The sequence below is a fragment of the Fundulus heteroclitus genome, chromosome 23 (genome assembly GCF_011125445.2).
Source record: "Fundulus heteroclitus isolate FHET01 chromosome 23, MU-UCD_Fhet_4.1, whole genome shotgun sequence".
Classification (NCBI taxonomy): Eukaryota; Metazoa; Chordata; class Actinopteri; order Cyprinodontiformes; family Fundulidae; genus Fundulus; species Fundulus heteroclitus.
The window spans coordinates 19,944,287-19,960,972 of NC_046383.1; the positions used below are offsets into that span (position 1 = coordinate 19,944,287).

Below are 16,686 nucleotides of genomic sequence, written 5' to 3' on the forward strand. Positions count from 1 at the left end.
TTCCTGGATGTGCGGCTATACTGGATGTACTAAGTGCAATAAGTAACGCTTTGTTTGCTTACTACTGATATATTTGGTAAAACAGCCTACCAGGAAGAGCTTTATCATGGAGAACTGCATTAAATTGGGAACAACGATCCATATAAAAGAACTATTGGTTGGAAGCTGGATCAAGGACTTCCCAACATCACATATCCAGCTACTGTATCATTAACTCTCTGGTCTTCAGCCCAAATCTGAGGACTTGACATATTTTAATGGCTTGGAAGCCAACTAAACTTTGAACAAATAGACAAGAAAAGCAAAGTAAAAAACTCCCAAGCAGTGCAAGCAACACCCTCACACAGAGCAGGAAGACTAATCCAAACAGAGCTGCAGAAACAAGACAGACACACATAGAACAAGAATAATCATCCACAGACCGGTTTACAATTAGTGCGATGAAAGAGCTACAGTCAGTCACCATCTCTATGTTTTACAGTAGCCTGATTTAGCTTGATGGCTTATTTTGGTGAGTGAGCAGAGGCACGGGGTGAGCTGCTTGTGTTTGTGACTACCGTCTGACAGTCTAGTGGCTTATCGCCTCTCTGTGTGGCGGCAGCTGAGTCAAAGTGTGCAGAGTTGTCATGCAGCCTGGTAGTGGCTGGCTGGAAGAAGGACAAATGCATCTGAATTATGGGTGCGCAGCGGTTGACTGGCAGGGTTACCAGGGCTGACAGCTTTTCAGCCTAAACACTACATAAAACCTCCTTACCTTAATAAAACCAGCCCCAATCTCAACCTCTCATGAAATTCATGTAAAAATCAAAAATTATACCAAATCACATCATAAGCAAACAGCTGCATGACAAATAATGAACTAATAATGTATGCAAGGTTACGTTTTATAACATATAGTGATAGGATTTTCTTAATCTTTTCTAAAAACCAAACCTGCCCAAAGATATTTTTGCAGTGGCAGGGTGGGTGGGATTGACGCCCTTGGTTCTGGGTGGGATTGACCACTTGACATTTTCACAGCCCTGTAACTGTTGATTCATGGCATGTAACCAGTACTAAATGTAGGGATCCCACTCGACAATTGTTCCGATTTATCCATCGGAAGCGTTAATGCAGTGTGCCTTGTCTGGAAGTTTATAAAAATGTAAATGTTCACACTTGGAAACATTTGAACTATGCCACTAAATTTCCATTTGTTCCACTTGGGATGGCTGACTTCAACGAGCCTCTTAAACACTGGATTGCTTAAGTTTTCTATGTCTCCAGTATGCCCACACCTAATTTGATGATTACACATTAAAACAAGCGTTACCACAGCTGTAACACGTTTTTCACAGAAATACTGCATTCTCAAAAACAACAGTTTCAGCCAAAAAGTCTCATTCTGGTTGAGGCTTTCCGTGTAAAAAATACAATTATCTAAGCAGTGTTATAATGAAACCCACCCAGTTAGGTTTAATAAATTATTGTTGGAAGATGACCATAAATGTGTCAGAGTGTTTGCTCTGACATGCAGAGTTAGTACGATGCTTTAGTACCCAAGACAGCCGAAATCCAAAATATTTGCAACGCAAATGCTGAGAAACTAACTTCTCAGTAAGTGACTGAGAACAAACTGTTTCTCTTTCTCCTCTGCAGCTACCTAGAAAAAAACAACCTCTGGCACCTTCAGCGTGGCAGAAAAGAGAAGCCCATCTCATCAGTCTCATAAGCGCAATAAACCATTGGTTCATGGTCATGAAATAGTAGAAAATAATTAAGTCATGTGATTTTAGCAAGAAACAATCTTTCCGTCGCAGGCTTTTGCCCTGATTCACATTTCACTAAAATGAAATGTAAAACCTGTGGAGGTAAAAATGCAAACCTGTGGTCTTTACATATATTAGTCAACTTATTTGACATGTTGTGGCAATTTAGTGTTGGCAGCACACGTTGCATTGTGCTTGCAAGACAGTTTTACTATTATGAACACCTGCCCAACAGTGCCATGAACTAATGACCGGACACACTTGTAAGTTAGCATTAACTTATTTTACTGAGGAAGTTGCTATAATTTTTCGGGAGGCTTTAACAGGACTAAAGGCAGACAAGAATTCGGGAGCCGCATGTTTAAAAAAAAAAAACGAGGATTAAATTAAAGAGCAGACTTACAGCAGGCACAAGAAGAAGAAAAATTAAAAAAATCAGGCAGAGTGATGGTGCAACAGGAAGCATGAAATCAACAAAAGAAACCAGCGATGAAAAATGACAACCAGGGAGCTCAAATACTGAGGGATGAGTGGAACAAAGGTGAGGCAGAAACAGGTGAAAGCAATCAGGTGGACATGAGGAACAGCTGATACTAATAAAGACAGAAGAGCTGAGGGGATAAGTAAATAATAGGCACTGAAGCACAAACGGACATGGGAGGAATCTAACAGAAATAATACAAAATGTACAAAGAATAAACTAAGAATTTATCCACAAGTGTATTGAAATGACAGCAACTAGAAAATATAAACAGAAAAGGGCAGAAACATAAAGAGACCCAAATACTCAAACACATAAGGATCATGGCAGCTGCACTAGCAACAGTGCAAGATTGTATGTGTCTTGCTTTACACTACCTGGACAATTACTTATTTAAATGGGTGAAAGGGCATATCAGAGATATAAGTCACTGAATTATGAAAAATCCTGACTGAAACAATGATGCTGTTTGTGCGTCATCACTCCTTAGCCCCGTGAACATGGCTTTTTTTTGCTGCATGTTGCGCACATCCTGAGCCAAGACGAATAATTGGGGGGAAAAAAAATGTTTCCCCCCATGGACCATTACAACACTAAATATTACATAAACATATATGAATATTTGATAGAAGACATGGATTCAGATGTTCCGGCTCAGTGAGCAAATTTTCAGGATTGCACAGCCAGTTTACCTTTATACTGAAAACCGGGGGGGAAACATCCCATGTTGCCTTGTCAAAGCACTATTCAAGTTGTTTTTCAATGAATTTCAACATACTTTGTTTTTTTAAATATTTCAAATTCTACAAAGCTTCATGAACAGTCTGAAGATAAAGAGTTTCCTTCTTTGATGCACTTCCAATGTTTTATGTAAGCCTCCTCCCAGATGAAATGAGCACAAATTAGAGATTTCCTTTTTTTTTTTTTTCATAAAAGCAAGTCGCTCATAACAAAAACAATGTTTTTCCCTCTGGCATGCCCTTAAACATTTAAATGAGCTTTTCTGGGTTACGTTATTTCACCTCCAGCACAGAAAAGACTCGGTCATATCTCTAAAAAGGGAAAGCATCCTGCTTTGTCTGCATGCGTGTGCTCTTGAATGACCTTGTGCGGTGCTCAAATTTCAAGGTTTGTGAGCAGAGCACAGTGCTGACACCCGCTGTGCGCTGTGCCTAATGCTTCATTTGCAGATGTTGAAGCTGCCCAACACTGGCATCTAGTGGAGTGATGTCTAAAGGGGTTTCTTTGGATTTGTGTGTGTTCAGGTATCTGTACAAGTTAAGGGACCTTCACCTGGAGGGCGAAAACTACACAGAGGCAGCCTACACCCTGCTGCTGCACTCCCGCCTGCTCAAGGCAAGCCACGCACACGCACACACACACACGCACACACAAGAGGAAATGTTTTGTTGCGTAAAGGCTGCACCCACTACCTCGCTGGGCCTAATCACTTGTCTGCCCGCAACAAATGAGAGACTTCTTTACTTGCTGATAAATGGTTGCTACGTCGCTGGCCTCCAAATGATGAAGCCCCGAGGTTAGTTTATGGCTCTGCGTCGGCCGCTGCAGCCACATCGCTATGGTGATTGATGCAGCACGCTTGCACAGTGAGTGTGTTTGTGCGCGAGCGAGCAGACGTGCACGCGCGTGCTGGACTGTGTTTCACCTCTTTTGTCCCCTGATCATTGTTATGGGACGTTTACAAGCTCACAAGGAGGCACAAGGAATTTCTTTGTGTTGTGTTACTACATCAGAGAAGCAGAACCCCTCAGGTTTTCTTTTCTTTGTTTTTTTTTTTTTTGCAAAGCTCAGTTTCTTTGCATAGGAGGCCGTTCACATTAGTGGAAGCTGAAATAATTAACACATATGACACAATTTATGTAATCAATAGATGCATTTTGATGTTTTGGTGGATCGTATTCTGTGTGGCTTGGTTGAGTCACAAAAGGTGAACTGGCAATAAAACTAGATATTGTGAAATAATAATAAATAATAGAGTTCTCTCTGTTCCAGTGGTCTGATGACATGTGCAGCCCCCAGTTTGAGTTTCACGGATCCCAAACGCAGCGGCAGCTCAAAGAGACGCTCTATGACACCATCATTGACTACTTCGACAAGGGCAAGGTTTGTACTGAAGGCTTAAACTTTAACTTGCTAACTGTATGCAGATTTACCACGCACCAACGGTGCTGTGTAATTATTTGGTGCTGTGGAAAAATGCATAAGCAAAGTTTCTGGTGACTGGTGCGGTACAACTCATTAGAACTGTTATTCATAGGCTGACATGATTTGATAAGACCCTAAAAAATTGTTATGACATGCTCTAAGGAATACTGTCAGAATGCAACAAGATTACTGTATGTTAGCATTTCTATTTACCCTATGTTCATACATTTAGGTTTAGAGCAGCGGTTCCCAAAATGTGGGTCACGAGATGATCCAAATCATTATTTAAATTCCTGATTTCATGATGTCAGAGAGATATTTGTTTTAATATAGGAAATTGATAACTTTGACTGTGGAAAATATTTTTTACTGCAGAATTTTTGACTTTTCGACAGAAAACATTACATTTTATGTAGAAATGTGGCCAATAATTAATTGTCTTTATTATACAATAAACTTAAAACAATTCTTGGGAAGAAAATCACAAGATTAAAGTCATTATATTAGGTGTACAATAATAAAGAACATTTTGAGAACAAAGCCCCTCCCCCATCTGTTTCGTTACAATAGAATGGTCTTTAATAGACCATTACACATCACACCAACATACAGAATAACTCAAAGATACAATTTAACAATAATTGTTCAAGTTTTCTGTTTTGTGTTGTCACAACATGGGGTCACCCCTTGTGTTCGTGGAGCTATTTCTGGCTGAATGATTCATTCATCATTCTCAGTAGCTTAGGAAATAAATCTAAAATAATAATAAATCTAAAAAAAAAAAGTAAAAGCCTGAGAACTGGTCTTGACTCTATTTTCAGGAAATTATGGCTGCTCTGCACCAAGTTTATGTGCAGATTGTGCATAAACACACTGTTCTGTTTCTCTTCTTTTTGTTATGTTTTAGATGTGGGAAGAGGCCATCACTCTGTGCAAGGAGCTTGCTGAGCAGTATGAGAACGAGATCTTTGACTACGAGCTACTCAGCAGGAGACTGGTAATACTTCATCGCTTTAAACTTTTAAATCAGCTTCACAGCAGCCATGATCAATGGGTTGGCTGCTTCCCATTCCCCCAGCTGTCTTCTCTTTATTTTCTTTATTGATATTTTCAAATGTTGTTAGATCACTTGAAGGAAACGGCTTGGAAATGGTGGTGGTTAAATTCTCCATAGCTGCTGCTTGTTTGGACCGTGTTAAATTAAGGGAACACAGTCTAAACACGTATGTTTGAGCTCAACTTCTCAGTGTACAGATACATTTTACACTTGCATACACAGCTTATTCATGTAGTAGTTCTCCCTTTTGACCCAACTTTAAAATCAAGAATTTTCTTTTGCTGTTTGGTATCTAATCGCCATTTTAATCACCATGCCTAAGCCACCCATTAACCTGCCGTAATTGCATTTCCTGTAATTGCTTGTTTCGAATCCTAAATGCACCAGGTCACATCCTAACTTGTAGCTCCTTTCTTGTTCCGCTGTTTCCGTCTCAAAAGAAAACCGCACATTTTCTAAAAATGAAAACAATACATTTCTTCTCCTTATATGACTGCAGCAGTGGCTTTCTCAGCTGTTGCTGAATTTATGTGGTTATATAAATGACAGACATTGCCCTTGGATAGGGTGCAGGGATTTTTTTTTTTCTGCATCTATCACCCTCACCGGTCCAGCATTCTGCTGATGGTAGCTTTGTCATTGGCGTGAGCTGATTAAACTGCCCTGACTGCACACATTGCACATCTGAAACTCTCCCCCTGGACCCATCCTTGGTTTCTCTCTTTATCTCTCCCTGCAGGAAAAACAAGCCAAGTTCTATGAGAATATTATGAAGATCTTGAGACCCAAGCCAGACTACTTTGCAGTGGGCTACTACGGACAAGGCTACCCACCTTTCCTCAGGGTTTGTATTTATACGTATGGTACAAATTATTCAAATTAAAGGGTATATACCCATTTTTTTGGTGTTATTTTAAAAAAAGCCGTTATCAATACTTAAAGTAAATGAGTTGACATTGAGTTTCATAGAGTCGAGTCTATTCATTAGGGTTATCAGTATCACCACTATGTGTTATTTTCTTTCTGCTTCAGAACAAGGTGTTTATCCACCGGGGTAAAGAGTATGAGCGCAGAGAGGATTTCCAGAACCAGCTGATGAGCCAGTTTCCCAGCTCTGTGCGCCTTAACACCACCACCATGCCGGGAGATGACATCAAGAACTCTCCGCTGCAGTGTATCCTTAAAGAAGCTAATCTGCTTTAATCTTTATAAGTGCATACAAAGCAAAAAAGACATAGAAATGGAGCACATGGACTGCAGCCTTCACAGGCAAATGAAGGCAGGAATGCACACGTAATAACTCACAGTAGCTGGGGATATTAGTGATTGGATCACTTGAAGACTCGGAATCAATAGCAGTTATATTAAATTAGAAATAAGGGCTTTGTTTTGACAAAGTGACACAACTTGCAGCAGGCTTAAAACAAATCTCTGACATGCTACATTCAAAATACTACAAAACAAACGTGATCTTTCTTTTGAGAGCTTATTTTGTAGAAGTTGTTATGAGAAAGGAATAAATGACTGATACGCATATCGCTGGAAGGTTTTCACATTTAATTATTTTATAAACCGCCAACACTGACTGTTTTTTTTTTTTTTTTTGCCAATCATATTTGGTGGAAAAAAACAAACAAAACAAAACACAAAGTACTGAGTAATAGTAAAGCAAATAGAAAATGATCTACGGTTTTCAATGATAATAATTAAAATCTGAAATGTGGAGAGGGCCTTTGAATTCAGCCCCCAATTGAAAACATCATAGATTGACTATTGGCTGCAAGTACTTGTCTTTTGAAATATATCTGTAGCATCTTTTTTGCTTATGGAAAACTTTTTGGCAACTATTCTTTACCAAAAACAGAACCGACTCCCTCTTTCTGTGAGGTCTGCTGGATCTTTAAATGATTTTAAATCTATTTTAAAAACATATTTTTAAGCAGGTTTATAATTCCAGAGAGCACGGCCATTAAGACAGCCAGGATTAATTACGCATACTATCAACCTTGTATTTTGTGTGTCGCTTTTGTATTATTATTATTATTATTATTATTATTATTATTATTATTATTATTATTATTATTATTATTATTATTATTATTATTATTTTCAACAATATTATTCATCCATACATCCATCCATCCATTTTCTGACCCGCTTAATCCCTCATGGGGTCGCGGGGGTTGCTGGTGCCTATCTCCAGTGTTCACTAGGCGAGAGGCAGGGTACACCCTGGACAGGTCACCAGTCTGTCGCAGGGCAAATTATTAATATTATCATTAATATTAATAATAATAATAATAATAATAATAATAATAATAATAATAATAATAATAATAATAATAATAATAATTAATTTATTTTTTAGTTCTTATGCAGGCCTACCTGTAAAGCACTTTGGTTTTTAAAGTGCTTTATAAATGAGCGATGATGATGATGATGATGATGATGATGATGATGATGATGATGATGATGATGATGAAAAGCTCAAATCCAGTCAGCGTAGGTGGGGAGTTTGTGTGAATATGAGTTTTCAAGTCTTGCTACAGATTAACAGTTGATATAAGTGCTAGACTTTGACTAGACCATAAAAATCTGGGACTCTTTTGGTCATACAAATTTCCCCATTGTATGACAATAATTTTTATTTTATTTTTTTGTTTTGTTTTGATCTTATCCACCCATGTCTTAAGTGTTTTGCTAACTCTGAGAGCTTCTTATTCAGTATTGTCCTTGTTAGCTTCATCCATCCTCCCATCATCTTTAAAACCTCTCTGTAAAGAAATACATGATGTTCTGTATTAAACATTTAACTGGAATCCTAATGTCCTTTTTCAACAACGACTTTATTCTTGCCTTGAATAAGAGTCCCAATACAATCCATGGGAATTTGTGATAGTGAAATGAAGAAAATGTGAAAAAGTTCAAGCAGTCCAAAAACTTTAGCAGTGTCCCGAAGCCTAAGAGTTTACAGTATCAAACACAAGATGCTGAGGGGTCAGTATGCCCTCAGCAAATCTACTTGCCTGAAAATAGGTATAAAAAGTCCACAGTAGACTGAGATCCAATCCCCCAGGTCCCAACCAGAGGTGGTTTAAACAACGTTTGGGTCAGTCTGCCCACCTCTAGCCAGGAAAGCATTTTGTGTGCCCACGGCTAAGATGTTAGCTGTTTGTGACTTTGGAAAACGAAATATATGTTGTGTTCCTGGGATAAGAGCGCTCATGTTTCATGCTCACTTTAGGATATGTGGAAATCTCTTGTTTTATAAAATGACAAAAAATAAAAAAAACTCAGAAGACAAGACATTAAAGCATGAATCCTTTAAACCTTTTTGTAACAACTTGTTTAATACATTTCATGAATGAGGATGTCACAGGAATAGTGGGACCATGTGTATGAAGCAGAATATGTATATATATTTTTTCTGACCGGCTTGAACCAGATATCCAGTGTTTTACTGTGCAACCGGTTCTGGAGATCCCTCCTCGCCTGAAAAACAAGCCTGTCCCTGACCAGATCATCAAGTCAGTGCTCTCAAACAACATATTCTAATGCAAAGAAGTGTGCATTCTTGTGAATTCAACGTCGATAGTTTGGACTATGCTAATTTACTACATCCTTCTTGAATCTCAATAATTTCTTTGTACCTTTAATGAATTAAGTATTTAATCCTCATCTCTGTTTCTCTCTGTTACATAATGTAGCTTTTACAAGTCCAACTATGTGCAGCGTTTCCATTATTCAAGGCCTGTGAGGAAAGGACCTGTGGACCCAAACAATGAATTTGCTGTGAGTTACTACTTGAATGTCGATTTACAGCTCCTGCCACTGGGACTGTGAAAGTACTTCATGGGCTGTTGTAAATGTGCATTGTCTTCACCCTCAAATGAAGACTTCCTTCCTCGGTGGAGAACAGTTTTATAGCATACAGCGGGACGTAAAGTACGCAATCACAGAATAAAACACCAGCTTATGCTGCTGATATGATTTGATGAGATGGCGGAGAAAGTGTTTGACAAGGGTTGCGACTCATCAACGGTTTTCTTCTCGTTTTCTCTCCCCTGCTCCTTTCTGTTTCAGTCCATGTGGATCGAACGCACCACTTTCACCACAGTCTATAAGCTGCCCGGGATCCTGCGCTGGTTTGAGGCTACGGACATAAAACATGTGAGTCTGTGGAGCACATTGTTTTTTTTCCCCTGCGTTTTCCCAGCATATCTTTCTTCTTTTTTTATGTCACAAATGATGCCTGAGGTAGGCCTCTTCGTTTGCACTGTAATAAACTACAGAACAGTATGAAGGTCCCTTCAGCCCCAATATGTATTTTAATATATCTCTGCTCAGTGCAGAAATATCCAGTTTAGGTTTGACAAATCTAAATATTCAAAACTAGCAGCATCTCCGATTTAGATCCTCAAAAAAATGGATTGACTTTTAATTTAACGGAAGAAAATCAGAAAACAGTAAGAAAGCAGAAGATTTCTTCTCTGTTCGAGTGATAGATGAACCTCCAAGATTGTTACCCCCAAACCCTCATCCTCAAAGGGACTGCTGTCCCCTGTAACATGCCCCCCTGGACAGTGAACCACATGGGCCTATGTCAAAAATTGCCATTTTTATATTAAAACCTGCATTTTCTGATTTTTTTCCCCCTCTTCTTTCCATCTCCAGACTACTCTGTCTCCATTAGAGAATGCCATAGAAACCATGGAGTCCACCAATGACAAGATTCTTACCATGATCAACCAGTATCAGGCTGACTGGAGCCTTCCCATCAACCCGCTCTCCATGTTGCTCAATGGCATCGTCGATCCAGCTGTCATGGGAGGTTTCGCTAAATATGAAAAGGTAAATATTCAAACTAGATTCCATGGCATCATCTTCGGCAAACACGATGGTTTACCCTCAGATGACGGAAATTGCTTCAGTGTGTAAAAGTCCATTTACATTTTACCCCTTTTAAATGCTCCTGACTGGAAGAGCACCTGTTAAAGGCAGCAAAAGCACTGGAGCAATGTTTTACCTTCCAGCAGGACAACAACCCTGAACATACAACCAGACCTAGTTTTGAGGGATTTGGATTAACGAATATACATGTGCTGGTATGGCCCGGTCAAAGTCCAGACTTAAATCCAAGGGAGAATCTGTGGCAGGACCTGGAAACAGATGGTCACGGACTCTTTGTGCCTGATCTGGCTGAGACTAATGAGTTGTACTGCACCAGTATTTGGTAAAGAAGAATACGCTTCAATTTCAATCTCTAGACTTATAAAGCTTGTAGAGTCATACCTTAAGACTTGAAGCTGCAACTGCAGTAATGAGTGGTCATATATGGCTTCCCCCAAGCCCACCCAGGAACCCCTAAAATGGAACATGCAACTAAGAGGAGTGGAAGAAAAAATTAAAGTAGAAAGTGGGGATGAGGGTGATGTGATTAATAGGAGGAAGAGGGCTGAGAGTGAGGAAGGGTGGGGTTGAAATAACATGACAGGCTGTGAAGGATGGTTGAACTGGCTACAAGTAGACTGCTGAGAGATCTGAGGTGTGGACGAGGAGCGGCCGAGCTCTCAAACCAAACTTATCATTTTAATTGAATTTAAATGCAGGGCAAGCTTTTCAGATTTTGATTTGTGAAAAAAAACCCAATAAAAGCTAAGTATCGTTTCCCTTCGCAACTTCACTACTTTGCAACTGTCTGTTGCATAAAAGTAGTAAATAGACATGATAATTAATACATTACATTTAAGTAATGGAAAAACAATAAAGCAAGGGCTATGAGTACTTTAACGAGGCACTGTAGGAATTAATTTAGTATTAGAGGTAGATCCTCTGACAAAATCTGAAGGCAGAGTGGTTCTTTACAAATTACTGAACTTCCAGAGCTGGCCTTCCTGCAACGCTGTTGACATTAGCATGTTCAGTCGGACTGTGCAACCATTAATTTTGTCAGATACAGTATGTTCGATTTTTATTCCTCCCAGCATGCACTTCTGTGGATAATAGTTGGTGCAAAAAAATCTTTACCACTTGAATCTGAAAGGTCAACATTGCAATGTGGTATTCTTTGGCTAATGGCTGAATATTTATTCCACATCAGGCATTCTTTACTGAAGAGTACAATCAGCAGCACCCAGAAGATCGGGAAAAACTCCTGCGGCTCAAAGACCTCATCGCATGGCAGGTAGAGAGCACGTTCAACCCAACATACGGACATCCGCCATTTTCTGTGGTCTTCGTTCCACATATGTCTTTGTTCCGTTTAAATTGAAACCTTTTCATTCGTAGATCCCGTTGCTCGGCGGAGGAATCTCTCTGCATGGCAAGAGAGTAACAGATGACCTGCGGCCTTTCCACGAGCGCATGGAGGAGTGTTTCAAACAGCTGAAGAAAAAAGTGGAGAAGGAGTATGGAGTGAGAGAGTTGGTAAGAATTAATTAGAAATAATATAAGGAGGGAAGACCTAAACGTACTACTTGTGAAATCCCCCAGGCTGCCTCTGCAGGGCTGGACGAAAGAGTTACTGTGGTAGGGCTTCACTGTGGAGTTGTAAATTAGTCTACTCAGGCAAACTTAGCAATTAAAATACTCTTTAGTGGAGCATCGATTGGGTCTCGCAGTTTCTAAAATGTTTCTACGGCCAAAGCAAAGTTGAATCAGTTTTAATGGGACAGCTGAAGTATCTGAGCCTACCCCACATCTCGCCCGCTGACTGCTGGAGATGGGCACACATTTTCTGAAACTTACTGCGTGGGATTGTAAATAAAGATCAAATATTAATTCATCATTTGGCTTTTTTACACACCATTACCAGTGATGCCGATAACTTTAGAAGGTGCTTAAACAAAAAAAACATCCAATTAATGCATGCATAAAACAGCATATAATTTCCGCTCCACATCAGTTTCTTTTTCTGCTTGTGAAAGTCAGTTATTGTGAAGGTCCACCCTTTTATGCACAGTCAACACTATGGCAATATACACTCACATATTTTTCTACGTATTTCTATTCCTCTGTGTTTCTGCAGCCGGATCTTGACGGGAGAAAGTCCTCACGTCCTCGCTCAATGCTGCGCTCCTTCCGGCAGTCCATCATCTCCATCTCTTCGCTGCAGGGATCTGAATGTGGAACCCCAACCAAGTCTCATGCAGACAGGTAGAATAGGAGTTCATAGCTTTTGGACATCTGACCTCTCATGACAAACTACAATACTGCATTTTTTTTTTTAACCAACAAAGTTAAATAAGTCAACAATGATGAATACACCAAAGAAACACAAAAAAAAATAATATTTTGAAAACAAATCTGATCGCAATGGGTTAATTAATTTATATAACTGTACTGACATGGAGAGGGTGATGTGTTGGGTAGAGATGGATATGCACATCATTTGATATAAATTAAATATATCAACCCGTAGAGGTCTGAATTCGAAGACACCACCAAAAATAAAGGTCAACAAAATACCAGACGTTCAATGGCAGGAACTGAAAATCACAAATACATTTTTTTTTATAATCCTCAACATATTTGAAAACATGATCCTAATGCAACAGCGGCTTGTGTCCTGGCCAGTCTTCCCCCAGTTATGGACCAGGATGTCACTGAGCTCCTGGATAGTCTGAGGTGCAACCAGACCTGCATTTAACACAGTGTTCTAGTGAAATTCTGCTGGGTTTAGATTGGGAGAGTGTGGGGGACAGTCAGTGGTATTGATTCCTTCATCCTCCAAGAATTGCGCGCTTATTCTCCTCACCTGAAGCATTGTTGGTCACAGGAGGAATCCGGGACCGATTGAACCAGTGTAGGGTCTGACAAATGGGTTTGTGGATTCCATCCAGTTCCCTAATGACAGTCGGCATGCCATTGGCTAGCCTGTACAGGTCTGGGCTTCCCTCCATGTATACGCTTCCCTCAAGTCATCACCGACCCCCAACAAACTGCTCATAATGATGAAAGAGGGAGCATAGCCTTCTGCTTAGCTCCTAGAGGCCATTTCACATCTGTGTTAAGTGCACAGGGTGAACCTTTTCTCCTGTGTGAAAAGCATAGCGAGCAAAGAGCCTACAAGAAGTCATTTGGCCTTCATGCCACACCTCATAAAGTATTTCTGATTGTTTGGTCAGAGAGATTGTTGGAGGTCCTTTTGTAGGGTCTGGTTGAGCCTGTCCTGTTCCTCCCCGCACAAAGGTGCAGATAGTGCTCCTGCTATGGAGTTAAGGATCTTCTGTTGCAGTGTCCAGCTTCCCTAGAGTAACCAGCTGTCTTCTGTGCAGGGAAACATAGCACACCTTTAGAGGTTGGACTAACTGTGCATCCTCTGTAGAGTTCAGGTATCGTCTTACGCTGGCAGGGGGTTCCTCTGACCTAGAACTAGTGAAAATAAGCCATAAAAGTTGAGAAGTAGAGATGTCTTAGTTGTCTACCTGTGATAGCGTTCCTGTCAGTGTGGCTGTCTCATTGTTGCCGGTCTAATTCAAATGTAGTAAGTTTTATTATACTTAAAGTCTCTGAAACTGATTGACTACCAATTCTGCTACTTAGCTGATAAGGTCACCATTCTGGGTATTGAACTGACTTGAAGTTATAACCTGAATAAAAAGTGCTCCTTTAATATGTCTTTTGAGCAGTGTCAGACAGTGGTGTAACCTAAGACAGTGTTTTAATGCTCATGTTTCTTTCTGTCTCCCTTTAAGGGACATCCCAGAGTCACCAAACTCCTGGTCCTCCACCCTGCCCCGCTCCAGCGGCAGCGTTAGCGTGAGCATAGGGGAGGAGGGCGTGGTGACGGTGGGCGACGCAGAGGTCAAACTGAGGAAGAGCAAGAAGAAGAAGAAGAGAAGCAGCATGATTTTTATCACAGAGGAGAGAGAAAGGACGAGCACGCTGGACTGCAAACGGGTGAGAGCCGTTGGCTGTAGAACAAGACAGGAGATTTATAAGCACGGACAGATGGGGCAGGGGGGGGGGGGGGAGCTTGTGTGGGAATGCTCGAGCCAGAAAAACGCAGAGCATACGTCAAGCTGTCGTCGAGCGTTCTGTGATCTCTGTCTCCCTCTAGCTGTCCAAGAAGCAGGAGTTTCGCAGCGACACCAACTTGTCCGAGCCAAATAATGAAAATGTGCCGCTGACCAATGCCAACTCTCGATCCCTGCCAGCCATCACAGGTGACACACACACACACACACACACACACACACACACACACACAGTAATTTACCTGTGCTGGATGACAGTGTCAAAACAGAAAGTCACGGCCTGAGAGACAGGTCTGAGTGGAGAAACACGGGCCAGGCCATGCGGAGAAAATTACTTGTTTACTCCTGGCAAGCGAGGAAATGTGGCACCTAGAACATAACACTTAGCCAGACGTGAAGCTGAAAACCACAAATGCTGTAAGATTTCCTAAGCATGTTGCAATTGCGTAGGGCTGCTGTCATTTCATCAGTTACATGACCTTGCACTTGTAGCAAGCGCTGTTCACTGATGCTCTGCTGGCCTCCCGCCACTTTCAGACAAGCTGAGCCAGCACAGGCGGCGGTGTTAATTCACTAACTGTGATTAGTACTGCTGGCCACAACTGAGCCGACACACATCTCTAGCACAAGCAGAGAATGGCTGAACAGCAAAAATCTTCGCCCAAAAATAAAATTATGTGAGTGGGGGGAAGAAAAAAAAAGGCAGCTGAGTCGTTTTAAGATCATGAAGATCATGAAGCGCTGAGTCCTGCTCCTTCCTGTCTGTAGGTCTGTCCCTGTCAGTGGCCGGCGGGGGAGACGAGGGGGACGCAGCCAAAGCCAAGAGGGACAGTAAGAACATGTCTGCCAGCGGGACATCAGACCGGACAGCAGACAGACGCTCAAAGGGCGTCATTAACCTGCTCTTTAAGTCCAAGGTAGGCAAACGAGACGACAGGTTTAATCCTTGTCAAGAGCATATTAATTTGGTACCCGGTAAAAAAAAACTGACTAGAGTGAAAAAACATATGTTTACGTTGCATTTTCCACTTACATGAAAATAGTCAAATATTACATTTTATTCATTTATATTGATTTTGATTCCAATCGCCTTCAACCAAAAAAAACTAATTTGCGTTAAATCGTCTTGTGTGTTTTTAACAGAGCTCCAGATCAGAAGACCCAAAGCCCAGTGATCCGGTCAAAGACTCTGACAATCATTTTTGAAACGTTCTTCCTTAACGCTTTGTTTACTTTTGCTCTTTGATTTGCATGTATTTTACGACAAAGTTTAAAATCTCCTTCCATATCCAAAATATCCGCACTCACTCTGTCTGTCTGTCACTCTCAGCATCTCTGTCACCTTAATCTAATTGAGTCGCCCTGTCAATAGGTTATTTTTGTTGGGTGACCTTTTTTTTTCCCCCATGGTAATACGAATGATGGGTCCGCGGAAGCCAGGCGCCACATTACAGCTTTTAAATCAATTCAGCTTCTACAAGAACGAGCAAAGACAAACCAGCCGATGCTGCTGATTGAAAAGCTTCCTATTATATGGTTTTCAGCCCAGTTGTGATGGACAGTAATGAGAAAGTGATAATTCAGTAAAGCGCAAAGGGTACCATGTCCTCACGTAGGACTCTGAGCTGAAATTACATGGCAAACAAGTCTGATGCACTGATTCAACAAATAAGGAAAAGAGGAATAAAATGCTGTCAACAAACAGTGGAATTAAACTGCTGTGCTGTGTTTTTCTTTCTATCCTTCAAAAAACATTTCCTTAAAATAAAATAAGTGGTACAGTGAGCTTGGGTTTGTGTAAAAGACATGTCAATATGGAGAGAGCTATAGTTTTTTGGGGGGGAATTCTGAATGATGGTGGTTTTACATACAGGTCTTCATAACCCTTGAAGCATCTCATATTCCAACCACTAACTTAAACTTCTTTTAACAGGATTTTATGTGGCAGGCAAATCCAGAGGAAGGCATAACTGCACAGTAGAAACTAAGAAAGGCTGTTGCATTTAGCCCCCCGAGACAATATTTCATAGAAACTCGTCTTTAGGGGCATTCCTCCGACAGCTTCGCACATATACAGAATTTGCTGCATATTCTTATTAGCCCTATAGATAGCTCAAACTCAGCTTAGAAGTAGAGCAGCTGTGAACAGATATTTTCAAATCTTGCCCCAGATTCCTTATTAGATTCAGCTCTGGACCGACCTTGTCCCTTCGACACAATAAGATGCTTTGATCTAAACCAGTGGCGGCCGGCTCC

General features: G+C 40.7%; 1 protein-coding gene across 1 annotated transcript in view; it reads left to right on the forward strand.

Moving 5' to 3' along the window:
• The window catches only part of LOC105932638 (dedicator of cytokinesis protein 2), a 127,888-nt gene extending 111,743 nt beyond the window's left edge, over positions 1–16,145 (forward strand). Inside the window, exons 36-51 of the mRNA XM_036127187.1 lie at positions 3,495–3,585; positions 4,243–4,353; positions 5,303–5,392; positions 6,192–6,296; positions 6,485–6,626; positions 8,898–8,979; positions 9,160–9,244; positions 9,536–9,622; positions 10,127–10,303; positions 11,553–11,636; positions 11,741–11,878; positions 12,480–12,607; positions 14,149–14,353; positions 14,514–14,619; positions 15,199–15,347; positions 15,574–16,145. Of these exons, the coding sequence (XP_035983080.1) occupies positions 3,495–3,585; positions 4,243–4,353; positions 5,303–5,392; positions 6,192–6,296; positions 6,485–6,626; positions 8,898–8,979; positions 9,160–9,244; positions 9,536–9,622; positions 10,127–10,303; positions 11,553–11,636; positions 11,741–11,878; positions 12,480–12,607; positions 14,149–14,353; positions 14,514–14,619; positions 15,199–15,347; positions 15,574–15,636 (1,843 nt within the window). The 3' untranslated portion in view covers positions 15,637–16,145. The remainder of the gene's footprint in view (positions 1–3,494; positions 3,586–4,242; positions 4,354–5,302; positions 5,393–6,191; positions 6,297–6,484; positions 6,627–8,897; positions 8,980–9,159; positions 9,245–9,535; positions 9,623–10,126; positions 10,304–11,552; positions 11,637–11,740; positions 11,879–12,479; positions 12,608–14,148; positions 14,354–14,513; positions 14,620–15,198; positions 15,348–15,573) is intronic.
• Positions 16,146–16,686: the final 541 nt, after the last annotated feature.